Genomic DNA, 14967 nt, shown 5'->3' with positions numbered 1-14967 from the left:
TCAAGGTAAGTAGATAAGGGATAGTGTATACCTGACTTGTTGGTAGGAAGAGAAGAAGCAAGTGTATCACAGACAATGGAGCTGCACTTGTAATCCTACAAGTATGGAGGTGGTTTCGACACCCTGGAAGGCTTCCTCAAAGGAGCAGGTGGTATAATATTGGAAGGAGGAGCAGATGGGATAGATAAAGATGGATTGAGGGCTATAACATCTGCAGAATCCTCAACAAGTAACACAGAATTGGAAGAATCAGCTAAAGGAATATCATGACTAGAAGGAATGTCAGGATTGTGAACTTGAGGAAAGGAAGCAGAATGAGAGTCGGAAGTAGGAAAATCAAGCAAGGAAGCAGGTAATTGAGCCACTGAAAGGAAAAGATGAGGTAAAGGTATGCTAGTGTGAGGTGAGAATAATGAGAAGGTGAAATAAAAGGAAACACAGTTTCAAGAAAATGGACATCCCTAGAGACAAAGATCCTTTTGATAGTTAAATCAAGTAACTTGTAACCTTTAACACCAAAGGGATAACCAAGAAAAACACAAGAAGAGGATCTTGGTTCAAATTTAGACCTGTTATGAGACAAAGTGGATGCAAAAAACAAAGACAACCAAACACTTTCAAATGAGCATAAGAAGGAGGTTTGCCATAGAGTTTTTCAAATGGAGTTTTGTGATTTAAGATCTTAGAAGGCAACCTATTAATTATGTGGAGAGCAGTTAACACACAGTCACCCCAATAAGAAATAGGAACATTAGATTGAAACTTCAATACTCTTGCAATGCTTAAAATGTTCTGGTGTTTCCTCTCCACAACTGAGTTTTGTTGTGGAGTGGCAACACATGAATGTTGGTGAATAATGGCATGTTTAGCATAAAAATCCTTTAAGAAGAATTCAGGAGCATTGTCAATTCTAATGATCTTAATGTTGGTATGAAATTGTGTGTTAATCATGGTATAAAATGAAATCAACAAAGCTCTAGTGTCAGATTTTGATTTCATGAGGTAAACCCAAGTGGATCTTGTTGCATCATCCACAATGGTAAGGAAGTATTTGTAACCATCATGAGTGAACCTAGCAAATGGTCCCTAAACATCACAATGGATCAAATCAAATGCATTATCTGAAACATGATTAAAAGAAGGAAAATGAAGTCGTTTCTATTTTGCAATTGGACAAAGAACACAATTTTTATTGCTATGAAAAGTATGTACATTTGGAAAATAACAGTGTAAAGCATGAAGTTTATTATCAGATACATGACCTAACCTCATTTGCCAAAGATACGGCTTAGTAACACTACGAATTAACATAGAATCTAACACAGAATTAACAAAAGATTGAAAAATAGACTCAAGAATTGAAGAAGCTTCTGAAACAGACTTACAAGATGATGTAGTGTGCAGCAAGTACAAATTGTCATGCAATTCATCCACTCTAATCGTTCTCCAACAAGTAAGGTCCTGTATGAAACATAAATTGGAAAGAAAAATAAGACAACATGATAGAGTTTTAATTAATTAGCTGATTGATATCAGATTGAAAGTGAAAGAGGGAATACATAGCACATTTTCAAGAATCAAAGTTGAAGTAACTTGGATTGTACCTATTGTGTAACAACAACCTTTTCACCATTAGGCAATTGAACAAATGTTGAAATGGAACTAGTGATATGTGTAAACAAAAATAAAGAATGGACTATATGGTCTGTAGCCCCAGTGTTAAGAACCCAAACATCATTACCATAAGCAATTTCATTGGCAGGATTAACAGCAAAAACTGAATGATACAAGTCTAAGGAAACAGAATCTAACCAAGAATTACACACATTACCTGAAAGGGCAAAATTGGCTGAGTGTAAGGCATCATTGGAACCATTAGATGTGGAAGCATGAGAGCTGAGCAATGAAATCAGCTACTGATACTGTTCTGAAGTGAAAGGGAAAGAATTGACCTGTTGAACATCAGAATTGCCTTGATCTCCTTCAACCAAGACTTGATTGGCCATAGTCACTCTACCTTTCTGCTTGTAACCAGGAGGAAAACCTACTAGTTTGTAGCATTTCTCCATAACATGACCAACCTTCCCACAACGACTACACACAGGCCTCCCTTTAGCATTGTTTCTTTTGACATTCTTGCTATTGTTGCGTGGAAATGAATTGCCTTGGTTGAACCCTTGATTTTTGACTGCAAGAGCAGTTGATTCAACTGAAGGAGCAACAGTAAATCCCAAACACCTTTGCCTTTCCTCTTGAATCACTAAGAAAAATGTCTTATCAATGGAAGGACTAGGCTCCATCATGAGGATTGGTGTTCTGACTTAAGAGTAAGAATCATTCAAATCATTGAGGAATTGCATGAGAGAATCTTGATGCTGAAAGGCTGTGATTTTATCATTCACATCACAGGTGCATTTGCCACAAGAACAACTAGGTAAAGGCTTGAACTTCAATAACTGATCCCAAGCAGCTTGAAGATCAGTGAAAAAACTTGTTATTGTAGCAGCACCTTGCATTATAGTTGAGATTTGCTTCTAAAGCTGAGAGATTCTTGGTCCATTGGCTTGAGAAAATCGTTTCTTGAGAGTATTCCACACCTCAAATACTGTGTCTCTGTAAATCACACTAGCAGTGAGGTGAGGAGAAACTGAATTCAAGATCCAAGACGAGATCATTGAATTGCACTTGGACCAAACTTGCTTCTCGAGTGGTGTGATTACCATTGAAGCACTGATAGAACCATCAACAAAGCCAAGCTTGCTTTTGGCATCCAAAGCCATTTTCATTGCTCCGGCCCAAGTAGGGTAGTTATACTCAGTTAATGGTTGAGTAACCATAATTGCACCTGGTGTTTCACCATGATGCAAAAAACATGGACTTCATGGATCTTCCATTGGAGACAGTTCTCGCTGAAAAGAGGAAGATAAACCAGTTTGAGTATTCGACGCCATTGATGAAGGCTCGAACTTTGATACCATGTAAGAAAGTAAAGACGAAGGAAGACGAAGAAGTATGAACACACAGAGAGAGAAATTGAGAGAGAAAAGATGAAGAGCTTTCTCTAATTGATTCAATGAATGAATCTGTATAGAATTAGAGCTTTATACAATTAAATCTAAGCTAGGAACCAAAATCCCAAAACAAAGCATAACTGATTATACCAAATTATAAGGGAAGCAGTTACACGTGCAAAGATTAGTTACAACGCATGTGATACCACTGAATATAATTAACACCTAAACTATTTGTAGTTTTAGCTATTGATCTAATCCTCTTGGAGCTTCAACTATCCTTATGTCGTTTTATTCTTCTTGCCTTTCTTCCTATTCTCTAATCCTTCACTGTCTGATATTTTTCTCTCTACTTTTCGATTATCCACCTCCTTGGAATTAATACCACTTGTACCCATTAAGGTGTCATAAAGGTGTCAAATAGCATCTCCTTTTTTGTGTTACATACACTAGCTGCCCAAACTATGCAAATTAATATACACGTCTGATCTGCACTATTCTCAAACCTTTCTCTTGCACCATCCAACTTTGGAAATAGACAACACATAGACTAAAGAAATCCAAATCCTAAATAAAATCCATAATTGGAGTCAATATCACATGATTCATGATACCTTTAGTTGGGCACTTGGGCTCCCCTTTATTATTTTGGTCTCCCCGGTTTCTTAGGGTCAACATCCTTAAATTTTTCCCTTTCAAGAATAATTAAAATATGTACAAAATTCTATAAAAAAAAAATTGTAGTTCAAAGTTAAACCTAATTAAATCTTAAGCTAAATGGTGTAATCCCGGTGATTAAAAAAAAAAAAAAAAAAGTCTTTGTTATGCATGTACGTAAGGTGACAGAATCATCAAAACTGCTGAGGCACGTTGTTAGAGTAAGTAAAGTCATATCAACTAGCGAAATCGATATGTTTTTATAGTTTTGATAAAAATGAAATGATTCAAGTAATACAAAAGAATGTCCTTAATTTGATTCTTGAGTTTTTTTTTTTTTTTTTTTTTTTAAAAGCCCCAGGATGTGCTAGAGATAAGTACAAAGCAAGAAAGTAAAATTGGATTTCATGTGTGTGCATAATATCAAATAATTAACTATTCATAATAATCGTGAAGAACAAGGCAATTGGAAAATTTGGGGGCCTCATTTTTAGAAGCAACCAATATGTTTATGAATTCGTAGCAAGAGGAGAAGATTTTCCATTGAAGACAATGAGGAGGTAAAAGACTTATTCTAGTGGGTTCCATTCAACCGAGTAGAGATCTTGTTGGAAAGACTCCAAGTCAAGGGAAAGATTGCAAAGAGGATTGGGGTAGGGGAAAGAGAATTTTGAGATCCTTCACAATTGTTGATTGACAACTAAGAGATCTGGGGTTCATTTTCCACCTATACCAAAAATTGATTAATGTCTTGGTATGTTAATAAAAAACCATCATCAAGAGTGGACGCCATAAGTTGAAACTTTATATAAAAAAAAAAAAAAAAAAACTCTCACACGACCTTTTAGAATAATTTTTAGACTAAAGATTTTATGTTAGTATTTGGCGGAGTCTCTTTTTTTGTACTTTGCTTTCCCAGCTACTCTTTTGGATGTAAAATATGCTCTAGGTTTTGGTTAGGAACTACTTTTATCCATTTATTTTGGAATGTCTCACTGCGGGTCTTCTTTTGCTTTACATTATGTTTGAAAATTAAAAAAAAAAGGAAAAAAGAAATGTAATGAAAGATTATTAAAAAGAATGAAATGGAATATATATGATGCATTGTGTGTGTTTGAGAATTTAATTTATTAAAGAATAAATGGCAAGGATATATATATATATATATATATATAATTTTACTATTATACTCTTCACCTTTTATTTATTTATTTTTTAATTATATATATATATATAATTTTACTATTATAATGAATGTTATCTCCACTTTTGGAAGGAATGCTTAGAATTTTCTTTTAAAATTTTTCATATTTAGAAACAAATGCTTAGAAGTATATGTAATAAAATACAAATTCTTTCATAACTGTGGGGGGTCAGTCTAACAACCATGAATAAGCCAGTAAAGATGGGCCCAATGAATTTGAACTCCTCCCAATCAGAGGAAAATCCTAAGGATTATTCTAGTTAGCACTCAAATTGTCCCAAGTAATGCAATGACCAAGGAAGATTAGCAGGTAATCTTAACCTAATACTATTCAATCCTTAGATAGTGTCTTGGAGAAGCAAGTTGTCACCTTTGCATAATTACTTTTGCCAACTGACAATCCCCTTGCATTAAATGTTGAATGACCTATTTAAATAGTAGAGAGCAATCGATAAAATCAAGTCCTAACTTATCCACACACCCTGATAAAAGGAGGTGATGAGATGGGACAAGAGCTTTCACTCAACCCATCCCCCTTGAGGAGGAGGGTTCCAAACTACTTATAAAAAAAATCTAATTTTATGCTATTCCATTTCATTCATTTCCGCTTCCCCAAGTGGATTGTTGGGGTTAAATAACACTAAAAAATGCATATTTTTAGAGAGAGAGAGAGAGAGAGGCCTAATATTGTAATGATATCGTACCAAAATCTATGTTATTCTTATAGCATACCAAAAAATTTAACTTACCCTTAAAAAAATTAAAATAATTAATGTCACACAATCCTTTAATTAAGATTTTTTTGAAGGTAATTAATTAAGCTTTGAAAATTGGTTTTAATTTAAATATTTTCTTAAATACAATTTAGAAATTAATTTGGGATGGTCCACATCAATGTATGAAAATTGTAGAGATAAACAGTCCAAAATATTTTGATTTTTATTTTTCTCATGTTAAAAAAATCCAACACTCAATTTAAAAACAAAAGGGACTTGATGCAAATTATAAATCTGGTAATTGGAAAAAAAAAAAAAAAACTTCTTTTATATTGATAAGCTATATATACATACATCAAGTAAAATTTAAACCCATTACCTTACTCTTCACTTCTTTTAGCTAGGAAAAAGGAGGTGTCATTTAAATTATAATTTATTAATGATCCGAAAAGAGAAATTAGTGGTGAGAAAATGATCAACAGGCAGTTTGTCATGAATATGGGGCTAGACAATTACAAAGAAAAATATATTACTTTCCACATTCTCTGGATTAAGCAATAATTTAATGATTAAGTCTCCCATTGCAGTTGCATATATCTTTGTTTATTTATAAATAATAATAAAAACATATAACGAATTACAATAATAACAATTGATGATCAAAGCAACCAAACCTGACCTGCAAAATCAGAGGTATCCATATGCTCAAGAACTCTTAGAATGGCTAGGCTGTATCTGCTCTTTTTTTTCTTTAGGGCCTTAGGGGGGAACTAATCGAAAATGTAGCTACAAAGTTCTCTGAAGCAAAAGGAAGAAAGAAAAGGAATGAGGATGGTCAGCCAGAAGCTAACCTTGCCAAGGTGCTTGGTTCCGATTGTGCTGACCATATGATCTTGAAGAAGAATTACCATTCATTTGTTCAAACCCAGCAGCCATGTTGATAAAATCTTTATGAGAGAAAGCTCTAAGACCCAAAAAGTCTCTTGTCATTCCCTCATTGCCACCTCTATGATTATTGTTGCCAGTCCCATTGAAAGCCTCTTGAAAGGAAGAACCTTCAAACCCACTTGAAGAAGGCAAAGAAGAACTCATCATGTCATGAAGAAGAGAGGGAGATTGCTGCTGCATGAATCCAGTGGGGACAGTATTTGCAGCAGCTTTATTCTCAAAAGAAGCCAAGCTATGAGCAAACCCACTTCCTATTTCTTCACGTGGAGACAGACCTAAACCAGAAACTGCTTTAGATGAGGTTATCGATGTGGGACTGAAACCACTATGAGTGTCAGACATGTGAGGCTGGTGGTGGTGACCAGGTCTAAGCATGGACTGTGATGGTGATGGGTGGCTCATTGTTGCACCCATTTGAGCTGCTTTTTGCAATAATGCAGTTGCAGACATGTGTGGGGAAGCTGCTGTGGGGTGAAATGGAGGAAGTGTAGTTGAATTAGGTTTCGGGTTTGAGGTAGGATTTTCATGGTGAAGTACTAGAGGTTGGTCTAAATTTGTTGAGAATAAATGTGAGGATGAAAGATTCAAAGATGGGGGGCCTGCTGGTCCAGCTGCTGATGGTGTAGGACAAGTTAACCAAGGTGGAATTTCTGATGGAAGATTTAGTACTTCTTGTTCTCTTTTGAGTTGAAGTGCTGCTTGAATGCCATGGCTATGGAGTGGGGTTTGTGACGACAGAAGTGGGTTTGTTGTTGTTGCTGTGATTGCTCTGGCACTCTCCTGTGCTAATGCATCACAGAAAGCTCTGTGAGTGATGAAACTGTCCCTCCTGGAGCCATAAAAACAAGCAGAAAAAACAAAAACAGCAACCATTAAAATATACCGAATAAACAGTAGTGTTGAAGACTTGAAAGTACTCTCTCTCTCTCACATGTCACCTTTTTGTATGTCTTTATTTATTTATTTTTTTTGTTTCTAAGGAAATAATACATTGATGCAGTTCTAAGCAGTAAAGATTCCTAATGTAGCCACTTTTACAGTAGCAATTAGAACTTAAAAGGTTTCAACCAGTCTGCTCCCTCTCTTTCTCTCTGTGCTGCATAAGGTCACTTTGGTGAATGTTTGAATGCTAACAAAAAGAATATGCATGAGATTGCAGCTATTATATTTTTATCCATTTTCTTCTTCTACTAACTCCACTACATACAATAAAGTACAGATGACACAAGTGCGTTAAAAATTTTGTAACTTAATGATGTTGTCTAAATTTATAAAAAAAAAAAATTAGGGTTTAAATCCCCAACCCACTTGTTAGAAACAAAATAAACACAGAAGAAGCACATTGAGAGCATTAAATTAAAGACTTATTTTATTCAATTATGGAGTAAAGATTTTTTTTTAATTTTTTTTTTTAAAAACCTGAACTTTTCTTGAAGTCTTAATTGCTTTTCTCATGATAATTTTATATACGTTGCTCTTAGTCTTACCTAGAGAAAAGAGTTCCGCAATCACATCTATACTCTTTAGTGCCACAAATCTTGGAGTGAGCTTTCCAATCTGATTGAACTGCATAACGCTTTGAGCACTTTTCACACTTCCACTTCTTTTCACCGTGCTTCCTGCAAAAGTGCTTCTTGATCCCTGTGAGGTCCCCAAGAGCCCTTGAAGGGTCATGATGCACACATGTTGCTTCTGGGCATATATACACCTTCTTTCTCACCTCTTTGCTTGTCCTTTGCTTTAATTTCCATGGTAAATTATGCCCTCTTCTGTGAAGCTGAAGGTTTTGATCTCTTTGAAACCCTTTGTTACAAATCTCACATAAGAATCTGTTTGTTGCCATAAGACTTTTGGGAGACAAAGCTATCACTTCTGCTTCTGGGTCTGTTTAAAAACCAAGAAAATTGAAAACCCATATGACAAAGTTAATTTCTTTTGAGTCAAAACCACTATTACCCAGATGATAGATGTGACAATAATTAAACATGTATGTCCAACTCTTTGTAAAGAAACTAAACCTGGATTTCCTGGAAGATTTCTCTTCTTCTTTGGTGGTGCTGCTAGATTTGTTGAAGCAGAGGACTGTTGAGAGTACAGGGTGCCAGTAGTTTCATTTCTTGTACTTGAAGAAGCACTTATTTCACCAGATGCAGAAGTAGTCAAATTGGACATATTCTCAGCCATCAGCATATTATTCATCATCTTCTATTTTATATTAAATTAAACAACTTTGTGTGAATAATGGCACAAAGTATGAGATTTCACATCTATGACAGGATGTCCCTCAGATCTCAGTGCAAACCCTAATTCAGAAAGGCTTATATATGGGAGGTGATAATACAAAGAAAGGAATGGTTATATCATGTAGCTGATTTCAGCTTCTTACTAATCCCACTAAATCACTTCCTTTCATTCACTTGTTATGTATTCTTCTTGATGTTTTTTCTTAGCTTCTCTTTAACTTTTCAAAACGCTTGGAAATTGAAGTGAAAGAAAGACAGACACTCAAAGAAAATAGTACTAATATAAGTAGATTAGCACCAAACCTTGTAGCCACTAGTCTTTCCTTAATGTTTCAACAACTGGGTTGCTAGCTAGATGCTAAAACGAAGAAGATTCAACAATAAACAAATAAACCAAAATCAATTACTATACACCCTGCAGAATATCAAGAGAGAGAGAGAGAGAGAGAGAGAGATTCTTTGTGTGTGTATGCGAGAGTGATAGAGAGAGAGAGATGTGGATGAGAAGGGATTCCTTGAAGCTCTCCACCCATCCAAGACCACAGCCCAAGCCAACAGACTTGTGTTCTGACGTGCACTTTCTGTCTTTTCCTTTGTTCTCTTCCCAGTACCTGAAAATCTCTTCCTTTATCAGTTTACTTTATCAAATTATTAGTATATTTCTACATTAATATTAATTTACTCACACACTACCTTTCCCTTCCCTTAAAAAAAGAAGATACAGCAACCAAATAAAAAGAGAACAAAGATAAAACACACATATACTGACCCTATACCGAGAGAAAGTGATGATATGATTTTGATTATTATGGGCTTTTAACATGATGGGTAAAAGAGATAAAAAGCAAAACCTCTTTACTCTGTGCAGTTACACTAGCATGATTGGTTCAGTGATTGAAGTCCGGCAGACATGCTCATAGGAAACTGTTCCTACCTATTCTTCTTTTTATAGTTTTTTCATGCAGTAACTTTTTTACATTCTTTCATTTTATTAATCAAACTTCAATTATATATACAGAACTAGAGCTAGAGCTAGAGCTAGCCTAACATTTTTATTTCAATTATTTTTTGAAATACACAAGTATATAATATATAATAAAGAAGTAGGCCGATCGGTCCCCAGTGCTGCCCAACCCATCATCACTTTTTTTATTTTGCATGAGAGAGAGAGAGAGAGAGAGAGAGAAAAGATTAGAGATCGATCTTGTTTGGCCGTATATTTTCTCTCTCTCTTTCATTTCTACCCTCCAAAACGACCATATTTCTCAGCAATAGCGTCTGCATTATAATCATTACTTCATTAGGGATTATATGAATTGTTGGTGCGATGTCAAACATACTACAAATAGCTGATCTGCATGATAATCATAATCATTTCTTCATTAGGGATTTATATTGTTGGTACGATGTCAAAGACACTACAAAGTTTATTTAGTGACAACAATCATATTTGGTTAACATAGGTTTTCAACTTTTTTACTCTAAAAATAACAATAACTTTTGACATTTTTTAAATTATTAGTAGGGGAATTGAAAATCTACTTCATACTTTATCAATAATTATAACTTGTAATATATGAATTTTTTATTATTATAAACAAATCAAAGTTTAAAAATTAGACACATGACACCATAATTCACATAATATAAAGTAAAACACAGTTCCAACTTCCACAGTCCACTGATATAAAAGTTGAACCCTAAAAATATGGAAAAGATGATTTCTATTCGCTAGGAGGGTATCTAGTATCTACAATGACATCACGAGCATGCAAAACTTCACAATTCCACTGACCTTGCTTCACGACTCTGAAGTCTAGTCTCTGTGATCCAAAAACATTACATTTTTCTTTTCTTTTTTTTAATTTTATCACATCACAAGTGAAAAAGAAAAACGGAGCCCAACACATCTTAACCCTTACTCCACGTAAAACTACACAAAACGTCGAGCTATATTTCTTTGATAATCAATTTTTATATATTTTAAAACTGACTAAAATAATTTTATAATATGAAAAAAACAAAAAAAAAGATTGAATCCAAAGGGGGAATCTATTTTCCAAATCCCTATTTTACTTTGATTTTGACATGATAGAACTTTAAAGGTGACCAAATCAATAACTACTCTTATTAACTTTAAAGTAAATAAGCAAATAAACAAATCCAAATTAACCAACACTTATTATACTAGTGTTTTTTTCTTCCTGTCAAAGAAAATTCAAACATATTGGCCATTGCATATGGATTATCGTAATTCAATTCCCAACTTTCACATCACAAGATAAATAAAAAGGTCGTGACCATCACATTTGCTTTACATGTTCACAATGACACTAAAGTTGTCCACCTTTAGCTTTTGAAAAAAATCAAAATAATAGCTTGTAACAGGGGATTTGGCAGTTTATTGTTCATGAGCCAAAAAAAATTGGTATTTAATTATGTAAAGTTGTAATTTCCAACTATATTGTGTTAGCTTTAATTCCGTGTCAAATTTGATTGTAATTTCTTCAATCATTTTCCCTGTATGTATGTGAGATTAATTGTAAGGGATGAGTGTAAGAGATCGGCGAAGAATCAAGTTTCAAAAGTTGAATAAGTGGATTTTGCGATTGTCTCGTGAGAAACTTACCTGCAAAAAGAGCCACATGGAAGATGAAGAATTGTGCCAGGCTGGAATTTTCGCGACTGTCTCGCAGGTAAAGCCAACCCGTAAAGGACCTACGAAACTCTTTGTTTGGCAAGAAGTTGTGTTTTACTTTACCAAGTCTTTACCTACACTATATATACATTCATTACTCACAAATTGTAAGGAGTGCTTTTTAGAGAGAAAACTCTAGAAAATACACTTGAGAGTTAGAGATTGTTATACTCACAATCATTGACACATTTCCTTGTAACTTTTCTTAACTCCTACCTCTTCATCTCTATATCTTTGAGAGGTTGCTACCACAAACACTTACCACACCAATTTTGAGTGTAAATTGAGATTTTGGTGATGCTGGGAAGTATTGGAAAGAGTCATTCATTGGCAGATGAAATCAGACTAAATTGCAGGATCCAGAAAGCTAGAGAAGACAATACTCCGAGAAGTCAGTTGGTAGCAGGAGCTTGGAGGGCTCAAGTACATGGGGTAGACAAGGCTTGGAGGGTCTTTTGTTATTTATGCACTCCAACTTTATTCTCTAGTAGATGAATTTTAACTTGGAGGGTCGCGGGGAGGTTTTTCACCGAGTTTTTCGGTTTCCTCTTCGATAACACATCTTGGTATTATCTTCTATTTGCATATCTCTTCCCTACTCTTTAAACTTTCATTTTATGGTTGATAATGGATGAATATGGCTTAGGGTAGTGTTAACAGTTCTTTGTGCTTATTTACTCTTGTTTCGCACTTAGTATAAGTTAGAGTAAAAGTTATCTAACCATAATTTTTATTTGGGGATCTGAACAAGCTCTTATGTTTTATCACAAATCCGAACTTTCAGATTAGAAGAAATTATATTTGAGAGGGCGGTTCTAAATATTGGTCCTATATTATGTAGCAAATCAATTATTATTAGTGATTAACCAATTATATATTCAATATAATCATAGGTTGATTACCAAGCAAGCATGTCACCATACGAAAAGAAAGTAAAATAAAGTAAAGGAAACAACAAATAGTATTGAAGTGGAAAATTCAAGGAAACCTATCCAAGAGAAAAACCACTAAGTGGTAAACCTTCCTCAACAAGTAATTCATTATAATCAAGAGAAGTTTTTATAATTTAGCATAGAGCCTTTACCTAGATTCTAACTCGTAGATGAATTTATTGCGTAAACATTCTATAGTTTCAGATGTTTTGAACACTTTAATTATTTGGATGTTTCATAAATGACTCACTAACACTTCACGATTGGAACTTTAGACTGATTTCAAGAACCTTTCGAAGATTTGGGGTCCGTTTGTTACCGTTGTTTAAACAACAATTTTCATTATTTAAACAACATTACACGTACTTTCACACACTTTTTCACCTACATATATTTCCAAAAAAATACAAACAACGTTGTTAGAAATCTCTTACCAAATGAGCCCTTGAACTTCACAACAATACCACTAAGATTACTTTGTGGCTTCAACCTTGATCGCCAATTTTCAAGGATATTATACTCAGATCCCCTTCTTGAACTCCAATATGATGATGAATTAGAAAGAATGAGTTGAATATGTAGCAAAGTGATCTCTCTCTCTCTCTCTCTCTCTCTCTCTCTCTCTCTCTCTCTCTCTCCTTAGTGAGTTGTTCTAATATGGTCTAGCTCTCTACCTTAGTGAGTTGTTCTAATATGGTCTAGCAAGTAGGGCATGAAATGAATTAGCATTGAAATAGCCGACTTAATGGGCCTCTTGAAAATCTGGTTATTTGATTCTTGATTAATCTAGAGGTGTGTCGAGAAGCGTCGAGTTGTGTGTCAAGAAACCAAATACTCTCGTTTCCTTTAGTTAACTTTAAATTTTCATGATTTGCCAACATTTAACCTATTGAACCTGTTTATGAAGAATAATCTGACATTTTCATTTTTAATGGTTATGACCTGAGTTATAAACATTTTAAAAAATTAAATTAAAAAAAAGGGGGGAAGAAGAAGAAATCTGACAAGTCCCACTAATTGGCTGCCTCAGGTGGGGTTATTCGAGCCTCGTCCTCGGCCCACAAGCACGCACATACATGTTATTCAATTTATTTGCTGTGTTCACGCGCATCTATAGTGTCATCAACCAAGGTACAAGAAATGTGACTTGTCCACCCAATAAAACAACAAAAAAAATAAATAAATAAAAGAAAAAAAAAAACAATAATGATGCAACTTTCTTTTTGAAGATAGAGATACACTGTTTATAATGTTTGTTCAAATTTTTCAGCAAGTTTGTACTAGAGGGAAAACAAGTGGTAGTGGTGCCGTGGTGGTGTTGTTTAATTTTTCTTTCATATGTCATTTTCTGCTTTTAACTTGTTTATTATTATTGTTGTTTCTTAAAAAAGACTTCTGCTCCACCAACATGTTTATATGCTCCCAGGTCATCAAATTCTTATTTTTATCTACCATGACTATCATGCGCACCCGTGATTTTTAACCTTAAAATTGTGTTATGTTATATAAAGAAGTAGACCAACAAAAAAAAAAAAAAAAAGTTTTGAAGGGGTTAAGGATTATATGTGAGATCATGCCAAATAAAAGGAAGATGAGAAGAAAGAAGGATTTATATATATATTAATTGCTCTAAGAAAAGATAGCTCACATGATCTTTTACTTTTTCTCCGTATGCTATTGAAATTTAAGAGTGGTCCAAAAAAATTCATGAGAGTTCATCTTCTTCCTCTCTTTTTTTTTTTAAATAGTTTTAATTCTTTGAAAAAAATAAAAACTTCACATGAACTTGAATTCATGCACTGTAAAAGGATTCTATCATGCTAGTTTTTTAGTGCTAAATTTGTGCTTCGAGATAACTTTGAGGCTATATGTCTCATTTTAGAGTCAAAGTGATCTTGAGAGTGCAATTTGAAATTGAAAATTCTATGAAACATAGAAATAAAGAACATAAAACTTTGGAAGGATATAAAAACTTGTTGGTATCTTCTGATGTTGCCAAGAGCTAGTAGCTCAACTAGTTAATACTTTCTAATGTTTCTAATGAATGAAAACTTCGAAAGTACAAATCTTCCCACCCCTGACTATCTATGTGTCCAAAAACATTTTTTTTTTTAAATCCTCAAAAAAAACCCCCCCAAAAAAAAAGATTTGAAAAAGAAAACGAAAGTAAACATAGAATACAAATTTTGTCGAGCACGTTTAGAAGATCAAGAGATTAGTTTAATTTTTATTTGTGAGAGCATGTGATGTGATTGTAATTTTTATTGCTAATAATGGATCATTGTGAGAGCATGGGCCTTTTTTATTTTATTAAAAATATAATTGTTTTACATGTTTTTACTTTTTACAACAATATTGATATAGATATCATTTCTCTTCTTATTAGAAAAGAATCAAATTTTTTTTAATAATCAAAATGTGGAAAAAAAGGAGGGAAAATATATGTAATTGGTTTATCATGCAATTAACAACAACAACAAAAAAAAATGGTTGAAAGGTATTAGTGGTGACATTTATATTTTGATAATATTATATTTAGGGGCGGACTTAGGATTTCA

General features: G+C 33.9%; 1 protein-coding gene across 2 annotated transcripts; it reads right to left on the bottom strand.

Moving 5' to 3' along the window:
- Positions 1–6138: 6138 nt before the first annotated feature.
- LOC142628757 (protein indeterminate-domain 7-like) lies at positions 6139–9706 on the bottom strand. 2 transcript variants are annotated; one of them, XM_075802800.1, is made up of 4 exons: positions 9631–9706; positions 8555–9390; positions 8024–8420; positions 6139–7365 (listed from the first exon to the last, which is right to left on the bottom strand). In XM_075802800.1, exons 2-4 carry the CDS (start codon positions 8736–8738, stop codon positions 6435–6437), a joined length of 1512 nt encoding a protein of 503 aa, XP_075658915.1. In that variant the 5' UTR covers positions 8739–9390; positions 9631–9706; the 3' UTR covers positions 6139–6434. The 2 variants fall into 2 exon arrangements, with proteins under 2 accessions (XP_075658915.1, XP_075658920.1); XM_075802805.1 differs by lacking the exon at positions 9631–9706 and having other exon boundaries at positions 8555–9519.
- Positions 9707–14967: the final 5261 nt, after the last annotated feature.

Source organism: Castanea sativa, chromosome 1 (genome assembly GCF_040712315.1).
Source record: "Castanea sativa cultivar Marrone di Chiusa Pesio chromosome 1, ASM4071231v1".
In the NCBI taxonomy this organism is placed as follows: Eukaryota; Viridiplantae; Streptophyta; class Magnoliopsida; order Fagales; family Fagaceae; genus Castanea; species Castanea sativa.
This window is presented reverse-complemented; position numbering and strand designations above follow the sequence as displayed.